The sequence below is a fragment of the Calliphora vicina genome, chromosome 3 (genome assembly GCF_958450345.1).
Source record: "Calliphora vicina chromosome 3, idCalVici1.1, whole genome shotgun sequence".
Lineage (NCBI taxonomy): Eukaryota > Metazoa > Arthropoda > Insecta > Diptera > Calliphoridae > Calliphora > Calliphora vicina.
This window is the reverse complement of record NC_088782.1, coordinates 5,406,098-5,420,262: the sequence shown is the minus strand read 5'-3', so window position 1 is coordinate 5,420,262 and position 14,165 is coordinate 5,406,098. Positions and strand designations below refer to the sequence as shown.

The 14,165-nt window shown below is 30.0% G+C and overlaps 1 protein-coding gene across 3 annotated transcripts in view; it reads right to left on the bottom strand.

The window, feature by feature from the left end:
- Positions 1–840: 840 nt before the first annotated feature.
- Positions 841–14,165, bottom strand: part of GluRIB (Glutamate receptor IB) — a 153,735-nt gene continuing 140,410 nt past the window's right edge. For 2 of the 3 annotated variants that reach the window (XM_065503486.1, XM_065503484.1), the window contains 2 exons: positions 12,963–13,356; positions 841–1,216 (listed from right to left, as the gene is read on the bottom strand). In XM_065503486.1, coding sequence (XP_065359558.1) covers positions 1,109–1,216; positions 12,963–13,356 — 502 coding nt within the window. In that variant the 3' untranslated portion in view covers positions 841–1,108. The remainder of the gene's footprint in view (positions 1,217–12,962; positions 13,357–14,165) is intronic. The other variant, XM_065503485.1, reaches the window with a different exon arrangement.

Sequence of the window (14,165 nt, the reverse complement as noted above, 5' to 3'; positions counted from 1 at the left end):
CATAAATGGTTTTTGTGTTTTAGCTCTTTTTTTTTTCTGTTTACAACTGATGTTTTATGGTGTGTTTGTGTGTGTGTGTGGTTGCAATTTATTTATGTTTTTTTGGTTTTTGTTGTAGTTGCCTGCAGCTTCCGCGTTGTTGGTTATAAAATGCTTATTGTTTCCTTTTTTGATGTTTATATTGTATTTTTAAATTAACTCATCATGTTATTGTTCAATGATGGTTTGTTTCTTAGTTTTGTTTTTGGCTTTTATTTGTTTTGTGTTACTTTTAATAAGGTACATACATCTATAATGTTGTTTGTTGTTTTTTGTTTGAAACTACCAATGTGTCATCTGTCATATTGAGTGTAGCGTTTGCTTTCATTTGATTTGATTTAATTTGATTTTTGTTTATGTTTTGATTTTTGTTTTCTGTTAATTTATTGTTTATCTACAATGACTAAATACGGCATTATTTTAGTTAAATGTTGGAAATAATTTTCATGTTTTTTTTAAGGGATTTTAACAATTATATGGGGGATAGTTTTAAGTTTTTTTTTTTTTTGGGAAAATTTTACATCTTACAAAAAAATATATTTATATTTATTTATGTATGTATAATAATTTAATGTTAATGTTAATATTATATTTATATTTATAATACCTATAGTTTAATATTATTAATATTACTTAATTATGTCTATTATTTTAAATATTTTAAAACTAATATTTACTTACATTATATAGTTTATGTGTTAAAACTGGTTGTTGTTTTATTACAACTAATTTCCTATATCGGTTTTCACTTAAAACAAAACCAAAAAAAATGTATTTTGTCTAAGTATGTCTAAGTATGTCAATGTTAATGTTAATGGTTTTCACTTATATATTGAGGGGGAGGAGATGGTGTTGAAATAGGAGTTGTTGTTAGATAATCAGTTCCATTTCATTTATTATAGGGATGATTTACATCTGGATTACGCAACAGTGTACTATTCTGACTGCCAGCCAACTGTTCGTGATTGCTTAAGATCTTTTCGGTTTCTTGTCGACTGTTGGCCATTATGCGTCGTATTGTTGGTGCGCAGGGTGTACGTCATAGGCGTGTATCCTGCGCATGTTCATGTCAAACTTGACCATGGGCATTCATGTGCATTGTCTCGGCATCGGTGGGTGGGGTGCCGGCATTTAATTGAGCTGTAGGATAGTACTGTAACGAGGCACAATTTAAGTACTAAATTAGTGTTAAAAGAGTTGTACTATAAATTAGTTGGTTGTTTAATAAATTGAATGTTTATAAAAATGAATATAAAAAAAATGTAGGAAGAAATTATGCTCTTACTCCATTTCGGTTAATCGTTTCTTATTTTTCTAAATGACCTTACAGTTAAACTTTTGTAGATGATAATAATATTTGCATTATCAGTGATTTAAAAACAAAATGCTGAAAATTTTAGCAAAATCGCATAACATTTGATTTTTTGAAGGTTTGGGTCATTATTTTCCAAAAAATGGTGAAAATAAAAAATTATTAAAAAAGTTTTTGTGAAACAAAATTTGGGATGAAAAAAATGTTTTTGTTGAAAACAAAACTTTTTGCTGAGAAAATAATTTATTAAAAAAATTCGGGTTAAAAAATATTTTACCCGAATTGAATTAAAGAATTGCTTATCTCTTGAACCAAATTCGGATACTCTGTTTTGAAGAGAAACGCATCCCAGAGAGAACGTTCTGAATCGATCGCAAAAAATAAAGAGGTGAATCAAAACTTCCTACCACTTCTATCTAAATATTTTTTAACAGTTATTGGAATGTGGTCAAACGTTTTCATGATGGAATATTATGGTTTCATGTCTGGCTGCATGTTTTGGGCGTTCTCGATCAATGTTCGCTTCAAACGGTGCAGTTGCGTTCGGAACAGGTTTCCTGTGAAAATCTTTCCAGATTTCAGTAGCTCATAATAGATAGAATAGATTTTGGTCCCATCAATTACAGAGCAATTGGAGGCATTACTCCATGAAGATGAACTAGAGCTTGCAAAAACGATTGCAAGCACCATACGAATTGAAGCTGAGAGACCTTGAAATTGTGTATGTCTGAAATGCTGCTTATACGCTATAAAAGAAAATAATTCTTCACCGAATCATTACTTGCGAAGGAAAGTGGATCCATTGCAATAACCCGAAGCGTAAGAGATTGTAAAAAGCCAAATATCCATTGTGCTAAGGTAATTCTCTGTATTTGGTAAGAGAAATAAAATCTATTATGAGCTCCTGAAGTCTAACCACATCATCACAGGGAACATATACCGAACGCAACTGTTTCATTTGAAGCGAGCATTGGACGAAAAAGGCCAGACAAGAAACAGTAATGTTCTATCATGACAACGCTAGACCACATGTTACAATACCTGGTAAAAACTATTTAGAAAGAAGTGGTTGGGAAGTTTTGCCTAAGCCGCCTTATAGTACAGACCTTGCCCCGACTGCTTACTATTTGTATCGATCGATGCAGAACGCTCCCTGTGGGATACGCTTTACTTTGGAGCAGAGTATCCGATATTGGCTTGATTTGTTCTTGCTTTCAAAAACTGAGCAGTTTTCATGGATCGAAATCCATATGTTGCCAAAAGATGGGGAAAAGGTCATAGCTAGCAATGACCAATAATTTGAATAAATTTATATTGTACAAGTGCTTCTAAATAAAAGCTAAAAATTAGAATAAATCCAGCATTTTTAATCAATAAACAAGTAAGGAAGTATGGTCGGTCAAGCCCGACCATATAATACCCTACACTAAGTAAAAAAGCAAAAACATTTTTCTTTTAAAATTTCAATAATTTATATTTTTGAGTGATTTTCGGAAGTGGGCCTTATATGGGGGCTATGACCAATTATAGACCGATCACCATGAAATTAGGTCGTATGATTTATGTCTATATTAAAGTTAAGTATGTTGAATTTTGTGTGTGTACCAACATTTTTAAGCGATTTATGCACGTTAAAGTGATTTTCGGAAGCGGGTCTATATGGGAGCTATGACTAATTATGGACCGATCGTAACAAAATTTGGTGACATAAATTTTGTGTATATAAAACTTATTTGGAGCGGAATTTGTGGAGATACATATATAAACAAGTAAGAAAGTATGGTCGGTCAAGCCCGACCATATAATACCCTACACCAAGTAAATGAGTAAAAATATTTAATTTTTGAGTGATTTTTCGAAGGGGCCTTATATGGGAACTATGATCAATTATGGACCGATCACCATAAAATTAGGTCGTGTGATTTATGTCTATATGAAAGTTATTTATGTTGAATTTTGTGTATATACCAACATTTTTAAGTGATTTATGCACGTTAAAGTGATTTTCGGAAGCGGGTCTATATGGGAGCTATGACTAATTATGGACCGATCGTAACAAAATTTGGTTACATGAATTTTGTATATATAAAACTTATTTGGAGCGAAATTTGTGTAAATACATAGATAAATTAAACATTTATGACCGATAAAGTCCAATTTCGAGGGGACATTTGTATGGGGGCTAGGTGAAATAATGGACCGATTTCAGCCACTTTCAATAGGCTTGGTCCTTGGGCCGAAAAAATAATATGTACCAAATTTGATCGAAATATCTTCAAAATTGCGACCTGTACTCTGCGCACAAGGTTTACATGGACAGCCAGCCAGCCAGCCAGCCAGCCAGCCAGCCAGCCAGCCAGCCAGCCAGCCAACCAGACGGACGGACGGACGGACGGACGGACGGACGGACATCGTTTAATCGACTCAGAAAGTGATTCTAAGTCGATCGGTATACTTTAAGGTGGGTGTTAGACTAATATTTTTGGGTGTTACAAATATCTGCACAAACGCATAATACCCTCCCCACTATGGTGGTGTAGGGTATAATTAAACATTTATGACCGATAAAGTCCAATTTCGGGAGGACATTTGTATGGGGGCTAGGTGAAATAATGGATCGATTTCAGGCAGTTTCAATAGGCTTGGTCCTTGAGCCGAAAAAATTATATGTACCAAATTTCATCGAAATATCTGCAAAATTGCGTCCTGTACTCTGCGCACAAGGTTTACATGGACAGCCAGCGGACGGACGTTTAATCGACTCAGAAAGTGATTCTAAGTCGATCGGTGTACTTTAAGGTGGGTGTTAGACTAATATTTTTGGGCGTTACAAAGATCTGCACAAACGCATTATACCCTCCCCACTATGGTGGTGTAGGATATAAATATCGTAAATTAGAAATACAAACATCAAATTTTAACAAATTTTTATTCGGTGCCAAGGGTCGCCTTCTTAAATTGTTCGTTATATCTTTGGTATTTACAGTCGTATCATAAAGTATGATATATCAATGTGTTTGTCTCTAGAAGGCCAATGCTTTGCTGTTTTACCATAAGTATACTGTTTTAATATTTATCCAAAAAAAATTGTACTTAACTGCTTACTTTATATTAGGGGTTGCACGGGGATTTTTTTTGAGGTACGCGTCTAGTGCTTATCCATCCATAATAGGTAGAATCGTTTAAATTCGCAATATTAGTATTCATTTACCATTTGTTGTAAGCGAGCAAATTTTTATAACATTTTGGAATTTTCATTATGAAAAAATGTGAAAATGTTTAATTTGGGACTATTTTGGGACTAGATATGCTAAATATTTTTGGTTTATCAATGTCAGAAATATTTTATGTTTAAATGTAAATTACGAAAACCAGTTTTAATTTGATTTTTTTTAACATTAAATTTTTAAACATTTTTTAAGCCAAATCACGAAACTTCTAAAATTAGTACCACCCTAATGTATATAAAAATTTCCTAACCCCTGTACTCTAAAATATGCATAAAGTAAACTTCTTAATAATATTAATGCAAAAGCCTTTTATATGTCAAATATAATATTGCTTTTGATAAATTTGTTTATAGAATAATTTACAATAGCCATTGCAATAATCAAGAACATTTCAATGACTTTCTTTACACTTTCAAGACAAATATTTATCTTTAGATTTTTGCCTGTTTTATCAAAACAGTTAAATATCACTCATACGCACGATAAACTTAATATGAATTTACACAACATACAATATGTACATGAACATTATTAAGGTGGACCTTCAATGTATAGAAAAATTTAAAACTCATCTGTTTCAAAAATGAAGGCCAGTTGTGTTAGGTTAGGATAAAAAAAATTTTGTCAAAAGTTTCAGCTCGATCGGTTAAAAAGTTCGTGAGAACATTTACACGGGGAAAAAATTCTATTTTTTCAGTCTTTGTAAAAATTTTGCCATTGACTAATTACTTTTGCAATTTAATATAAGATAATCGAAATCTATACGTAATTGTTGTTGTAATGAGATATAAAAGACAAAAATTGGTTAAAAAGTGTTAAAGTTATTAAAAATTCCCATGGCCATTGATGTGTCTTAGGCCACTGGAACAAGAAATGTATGAACAAAATTAACATATTTTGAGAAATATTAAAATAAAAGCTAATTTTTACTTAAAATATATCAATATTTACTTGTATATGAGTTTTTGTCATGTATCCTACGATGACGTTAACATTCGCAGGTATGACCAAACAAATTTAATTTTTTTATTTTTTAAAACTTTTGTTAAACAAATTTCAGAATATTTTGATCATCACACAGGGATTTATTGAGAATATAATAGCAAATAAAAATATGAAAAAATGATGTCTTAAATTTTGCGATTTTCGGGAAAAAATAATTTGTTGGCCATATTTTGGCGAATGATACCAATTTTCTTACTGTTATTGGGGAATTTTTAATAACTTTAAAATTTTTTAACCAATTTTTGTCTTTTATATCTCATGACAACGACTATTGCGTACACATTTCGATTATTTTACATTAAATTGCAAAAGTAATTATTTAATGGCAAAATTTTTACAAAAACTGAAAAAAAACCAGCATATTATCCCCTTGTAAATATTCTCACGAACTTTAACCCTCGTGCGACATGCCAATTTTTAACCGATCGAGCTCAAAGTTTTGTCAACATTTTTTTATTCTAACCTAACACGAAACTGCCCTTCGTTTTTGAAAATCGAAAATAAAAAACAAGGTCCACCTTAGTGAACATGTATGTATACTCGTACATACACACAAAAACATTCACTCACACACATAAACGGAAACGAGTACAAACAATTTTAATTGAAATTATTGACGTTCTCTATCAAAGCATTATCAAACATTGCTGCTCACATGCACTCATGAAGTTTTATACAGGCCTACATATACATTAACTTTACAACCGGAAATGTGCAGATGACCGTCGATATGTGTGTGTGTGTTTTTAAGTCAGTGTGCGTGTGTGTACATAAAGCACTTGCAAATGACTTTTTCAACACCAAACAACATCATTCAACAACCAAAGGGAAAGTAAAATTGCAAAATAACAACAACAACAACGACTTCAACGTCAACTGCATAAAGTAAACAATTATACATATGTACGTATGTATCTACAAACATATATAGATGTATATACACACGTACACCTGAATGTGGAATTGTACATACATCTGTAGTTGTTTTACCAATACACTCATATTATAAGTTACATTCAATTTGATTTTGAATTGCTTTCAAGATCGTTTTGAATGCAATTAGGATGGCAAAATGGATGGCCCGTATTTTGCGTTTTCAAATACTCTCAAGGTCTAAAATTGTTATCCGTCATCATAAACATCAAATTCTGATCAGATTTAAGCTGAATCGGATAACGTATACTGAGTATTAATACTTTTCAAATTTAAAATATTATTGAAATCATTCGGTATTTCAAAAAATCGTTTCGAAAAAACATTTATTGTTTACACGATAGTATTACAAATATTTTATTTATTTGTCGATTGATATTTTTCTGAAAACTTTATTTTTATTTTATATTTTCTTGACATTTTTGTTTGCCTTATGTATTTGTATTTAAAAATACATACCCGATACATATGAAAATAAAAACTTTTTGAATTATTTTATAGGGCCCATACACAACACCATCATGATTGTGCATTGTGCAATTAAGCTTGAAGCACACAATATACCAGCGTGCTGGTACAAAATTCATTTTTTAACAAAAATTGTATAGAAAAGGTTGTAATGAATAACGATAAAATTTGCACTTATTATTGCTATTATCCAAAAACGAAAACGAAAAAGGGGCAAAAAAAACATTGCTTGTAATTTGTTCGAAAAACGTTGATTTTTTTTACCACTTTGTCTCTATTTGCTTCTTGGTCCACCTCTTTTAATTTTTCTACCATTTTATTGTATTCCGTACTTTTAACTATCCATAGGCAAGGCATAGTTTTATAAAGTTCGAGAAATTCTCCCCAAAATATTTTTTCTTTGGCATTCATATTTAAAATTTTGTATTTTTTTGATGTTTATGCCTTGACTATTTAAATTGTATGAGCTAATTTTACAAAACACGATTCAATCATGCTAGTACAATCAAAAAAATATCAAACTATTTTTGATAAAGCACCAGCAGCTGGTACAATCACACCACAAGCTCATACACGGCCAATCAGCTGGCACAATCAATTGATTGCACAATCATGATGGTGTTGTGTATGGGCCCTATTAAAAAAATTTTGAATACCGACCGTAAATCAAAAAAATCATTCGTATTTTTTGAAAATCTAATACAAATTTTGTTTAGACGATGAAATGGTATTATGATACTTGAATTTTTGACAAACATTAATACTCAGTATTGCCGTCTATGAATACCTTTACAGGTTGTTTTCAAATAAAATCAAATAAATTGTGTAACGTCAGAACATTTTGAGATTTTGGTCAAATTACATAGGTCAATAGCAAAAATAAAAGGCTTGGCTAACCACTAAATAGATTCGATGCATCGTGGTTATCTAAATACAAAAATGGTAAAATTTTATTTTTTAATTTTTAAGTAAAATTATAAATTTTGTTAGAGGTTTCTCCATGTTAACTCAAAAACGGTTAGTCCAATATTATTAAAACAAACTTAGACAAATTTAAATTTAAAAAACCTTTACTTCGTTTATGTATTGTGTTTCAATCGGCTCAGTATTTTCCGAGTTATAATCACAAATTTAAACCAAAAATATATTTTTTATTTTGTTTTAAAAAAATCGTGAAAAATCGAGAACGGCAGAAATTGTTTGAGGTTTATTACTTTATCGCAAAGCTACATGTAATAGAAACAAAATAATATATTGATCCTAAAACTTTATGGATTCTTTTCGAATTTATTCACGATGAAGTGAATTCGCTCATTTTCACAAAATTTAAGTTTTATGTTTGATGTACATAAAATTGAGTAGTTAATGTTCTTCTTTTGATTGATTGAATTTTGAAAACATTTTCCACATGCTATGTACAAATTTTCATATATATATTCCATTTCATTCGGCTCAGCAGTTTCGGAGTTATAATAACAAATTTAAGCAAAAAATATATTTTATACGTGAAAATAGTTAATTTTTTTTGTTTTAAAAAAATCATGAAAAATCGAAAACGGCTGAAATGGTTCAGATTTATTGCTTTATTACAAAGCCACATATAATAGTAATAAAACGAGATATTGGTCATACAAATTTATGGATTCTTTTCGAATTTATTCACAATTAAGTTAATTGGCTCATTTTCACAAAACTTTAGTTTTTTCTATGATGTACATAAAATTGGGTAGTTAATGTTCTTCTTTTGATTGATTGAATTTAGAAAATATTTTCCTCATGCTATATCCAAATTTTCACATATATATTGCGTTTCAATCGGCTCAGTAGTTTTGGAGTTATTATAACAAATCGATGTAAAAAATAATTTTTTTACATGAAAATAGTAAATATTTTTGTTTTAAAAAAATCATGAAAAATAGGAAACGCCAAAAATTGATTAGATTTATTACCTTATCGCAAAGCCACGTGTAATGGGAATAAAATATGATATCGCTCATAATAATCCATGGACCCTTTTCAAATTTATTAACGATTAAGTGAATTCGCTCATTTTCACAAAATTTTTGTTTTTTGTTTGATATACATAAAATTGAGTAGTTAGTGTTGTTCTTTCGAGTGATTGTATTTTGAAAATATTTTGCCATGCTACTTACAAATTTTCGCATATATATTGAGTTTCAAGCGGCTCAGTAGTTTCGGAGTTATAATAACAAATTTAAGCAAAAAATATATTTTTTATGTGAAAATAGCAATTTTTTTGATTTAAAAAAATCATGAAAAATCGAAAACGATTGAAATTGTTCAGATTTATTACTAATTGCAAAGCCATGTGTAATAGGAATGAAATGTGATATCAAAAGCTATATATCCTTTTCGAATTTATTCAAAATTAAGTGAATTCGCTCATTTTCACAATTTTTTTGTTTTCTATTTGATATACATAAAATTGAGTAGTTAATGTTCTTCTTTCGATTGATTGAAATTTGAAAACATATTCCCCATTCCCTATGTAGAAATTCATTTCATTTTTATGATTGCGGTGGAAAACTAATAAATGCTCAGAAATGTGTGAGCAGGCTGAATTGCTCTTCTTTTCCCTTGGTATTATCAATCAGCATTTTATTCTTAAATGACTAAGAAAAATGTTAAAATCGTAAAATTATGGCCACCCTAATACATAGACTCTATTGCAATAGTCCAATGCTAAAGAAAATGTTGAATATTGTTCCCAACTACCTAGGATGTTGTTTGCATCAGCAGAAAATATTCTGGTCTGAATTACCATAAACAATACTACTAAATACGATTAGGCAGCCTTGGGAATTTAACAAAGTTTAGAGTATTGAACATTTTCAATACAATTTTAAAGAGAAATCAATAACAACAACAACATCAAGTTGAAAGTAACAAAAACAAAGAAATCAAATTTCAAAAACTCTATTACTAAATGGTTGTATTTGAATGCTGTTGGGGGAGATGATTTCTCAAACTAAATGTTTTGTAAGACTCAAAATAATTATGCTGTTGTGCTGTGCCTATCTTTGTATCAACAACAAAAGCCAACTTAAGGATCAAAATTCATATTTGACAATTTGGAACAATTTTAGCTAGGATTTCTTCTCTGTTGTTTATTAGTCAATGTAAAAGGCAGCAAATTACAAATATGAGGAAGAATAAGAAAAATATTCTATTTTTGAAAGTGATTTAATATAATGTCGGAACTACTTTCTTATTTGTTTTAAAATTAGAGCCTGTTTACAAATACTTTAATTTTTTGTTTTGATTATCTGTTACTTGTTAAATATATTTTTAATTTACTTTGCATTAAGTAAATCTTGGTATAAATATTTACTTTTTAATTATAGCTAGTCAAAATACTTGCATCCATCAGCAATTTGGCGAAAACAATAATTAAATTTCCATGAAATCAAAATTCACAAAACTTCTTCCATGTTTATTCGCTCTAAATTTTAAACATATTTCAATGGATGTAATTGAACATTTCCATTAGAGTTTATGTGCTCGTAACACAGATTGTGTGTACAACTGCATTTACTAATTAAGGCCGCAAACAACTCTGATGTCTAATTATTATTTGGGAATAAAAATCAATAGTTTGTTAGTTTGTATTTAGATAATAGAAAACTGCATTGCGTTTATTGCTAAATTCTAATAATTTACAAATTTATTTATTAACTAATATTGGGGTTAAATTAAATTGCATTGAATTGCATAATTAAAGCTGCATGCAGGTTTCTCTTAATGTTTCCTATGAAAATAATTCTTCTAGCAATAAACAAATAAAATTAAATTTAGCTGGAATTGGTAAATCTGTTAAGTAGAGACATGTGTTCTTCATAATCAGCAGATTGATAGTTGATATTTTGAAAGTAGAAATATAGGGTTTCATATCAAAGTTATTTCATACTTTTTTGGTTACCGTTTACAATTAGTGAGAACACAAACTAAAATTTTGAATTTTCAATAATTTTAAAGAAAAACTAATAATTACACAGGTCAATGAGTGAATTTACTTAATTGTGAATAAATTCAAAAGCAATCCACCGATTTTTATGAGCGATATCTTTTTTTATTCCTATTACAAGAAGCTTTGCGTTAAAGCAATAAATCTGAACAATATTTACCGTTTTCGATTTTTCATGATTTTTTTGAAAACAAAAAAATTTATATTTTCACATAAAACAAAACTACTGAGCCGATTGAAATGCAGTATATGTATGAAAATTTGTACATAGCATGGGGAAAATGTTTTTAAAATTCAATCAATCGAAAGAAGAACACTAACTACTTAATTTTATGTATATCAACCAAAAAACTATAATTAGGTAAAAATGTGCGAATTCACTTATTTGTGAAGAAATTCGTAAAGAATCCATCGATTTATATAACCGATATTTCATTTTGTTGCTATTACATGTGGCTTTGCGATAAAGTAATAAACCTGAACAATTTCTGCCGTTTTAGATTTTTCATGATTTATTTAAAACAAAAAAAGTTCAATTTTCTCGTAAAAAAAATATATTTTTTTTATGCATTTGTTATTATAACTCCGAAACTACTGAGCCGATTGAAACGCAGCATATATATGAAAATTTGTATATAGCATGGGGAAAATGTTTTCAAAATTCAATCAAACGAAAGAAGAACACTAACTACTTAATTTTATGTATATCCAACAATAAACCAAAATTAGGTGAAAAATAGCGTATTTCACTTGTTTGGAAATAAATTCGAAAAGAATCCATTGATATTTATGATCAGTATCTCGTTTTGTTCCTATTACATGTAGGTTTGCGATAAAGTAATAAATCTGAACAATTTCTGCCGTTTTCGATTTTTCATGAATTTTTTAAAACAAAAAAATTATCTATTTTCACATAAAAAATATATTTTTTCCTAAATTTTTTTCTATAACTCCGAAACTACAGAGCCGATCAAAACGCAATATATAAACGGATTAAAGGCTATGTAAATTTAAATTTTTTCAAGTTTCTTCTTAATAATATCGGACTAAGCGTCTTTGAGTAATCATTAATTATGTGGAGACACGTCTAAAAAAATTCACAATTTTACTTAATTTTTTTTTTTTAAATTTGGACCATATTTGTAGTACTGGAACCACAATACATCAAAATTGAGTAGTGGTTTAGAAAGCCTTTAAAATTTTTTCGATTTTGTTAAAACTACCATAATGAAAAAAATTTAATTTTCTTTTCATCTCAAACCAACTATATCTTTAATAACGTGTTTGAGCTTCACTACTTCTTTTTCGATTTAAAACAAATAAAACGAATAATTGAAAGATTGAAAAAATATTTTTTTTTTTTTTCGATTTTTGTCTTATTTACAACTTATTTATATGCGGCCAGTGGATGGTGATTTTCCAATAGAAAAATCAATAATATAAAACGAAATGAATTAAACAAAGAAAAAAAAAATAAAGGAAAACGAATTTTCATTGCAGTTATGCGGGCACTAGTAAAATTCATATAGAAAATAAAGATATTTGTTTGTATATTTACTGGTGGCATCAATGATAAGCAACCACCGCTATTCTTTACTAACTGCTGCCTTCTCCCATTATTATTTACTTTGTTCTTTTATGATGGAAATTCAGAAAGTTTGAGTGAAACATTCTATGGTGTTTACCCTTTTCAAACTTATGTTGTTCCCAGTTATTCTTGTCTATTTTTTTGTGTTTGTGCTAAAATGAAAACCTCATGAACTACAAAGAAAACTTATCACAAGTACTTTAATGTAAACACAACATGGAAACATTAAATGAGGAACCAACCCACAGCAGAGATACCACCATGGAATCAAAAGCATAAACGTGAACGTAAAAATACAATGGCTTTTTAAAGCCAACCGGATATTAGAGAGTTAGAGCAAGCAATAAAAGGATGAGGATGAGGATGGTTATAAGCAAAAGTTAGAGTTAAGTGGAAACTTACCCCAACACGTCCATTATCATATTCTCTGCTCGCTTGAATAGTCAATTTTGCTTTGGAATGCATGGCATCCGACAGTGAATTTCTTTGATGTGTTGATGATGATGTGGAACCTAACATCGAACCATTTATTTTGGCGGCTGCAGATGACGACGACGATGACGACGATTTACTGCGAAAGCAAAATTCTATAATGGCCACAAAGACTGCCACCAGTAGACCACCGATCAGTATGTAAAAAATGCCAGCTACATTGCTCAGTGATAATTCATTGTGTGAAGTTTCCTGATTGTCCTTGTTGAGGTTGCATTCGGTTTTGTCATACCACCATTTATTGCGCAATTTTATCAGTTCGCCATTCTCCTTTAGCGAGAGTACGGCTAAATTAATTGGATCCCTGGGACAACAACAACAATAAAAAAATATGCAGTCATCGGCGGTATCAAAACAACAAAAAAATGTAGTTGTGCATGTTGTGTTATTGTAGTTGTTTTACAATAAATCCATATAAAAATGGTACACGGAAAGTGGAAGAAAAAAACAGATAGGAAACACGGAACATTGTTGATGATTATAAAGATGAGGAGTTGGGTCGAGTCGGTCGATTGCATTGGCAGTAACGATGATGAATAATAATCGGTTTGTGTAAAAGTAGTCGAAGTAGAGGTAGTAGTTGAATAAAGAACATCGCAGGAAGTGGTGGTGTGGTGGTGGTTGGTTGGTTGGTTGGTTGGAGTAGAAGTGGTTTTGTTGACAATACACATATGAATTTATATGATTTTTTGTTTGTTTGCGTTGATACAGCAAGTCAGCGAAGCGTAAAATACAGATGCATGTAATAATAGTAGTAATAATACCAGCAGCAACATCCCAAGAAACAATCAAATATCCAGCATTTTTATGACGACAACAGCAAAGATGTCAACGATGATGATGATGATGACGACGATGTTTTTGTAGGCGTTAATTTAACACAGGAATTCCAAATGAATTTGATGCAAAACGTTGTGTATATATGAAACGAGAAAGAATTCTTATTTTAATTGATGATTCTTGTACATGTGACAAAATATTGTAGGAAAAACGTAAAGTAGAATTCACAATAATAAACAAATTCCAACACAAAATGAATGCATTAATCTTCTTTAATTTGTTAGTGTGTAAGCCTGCTGAAAGTTCATTTCTTTATTTGTTTTTTCATTTTCT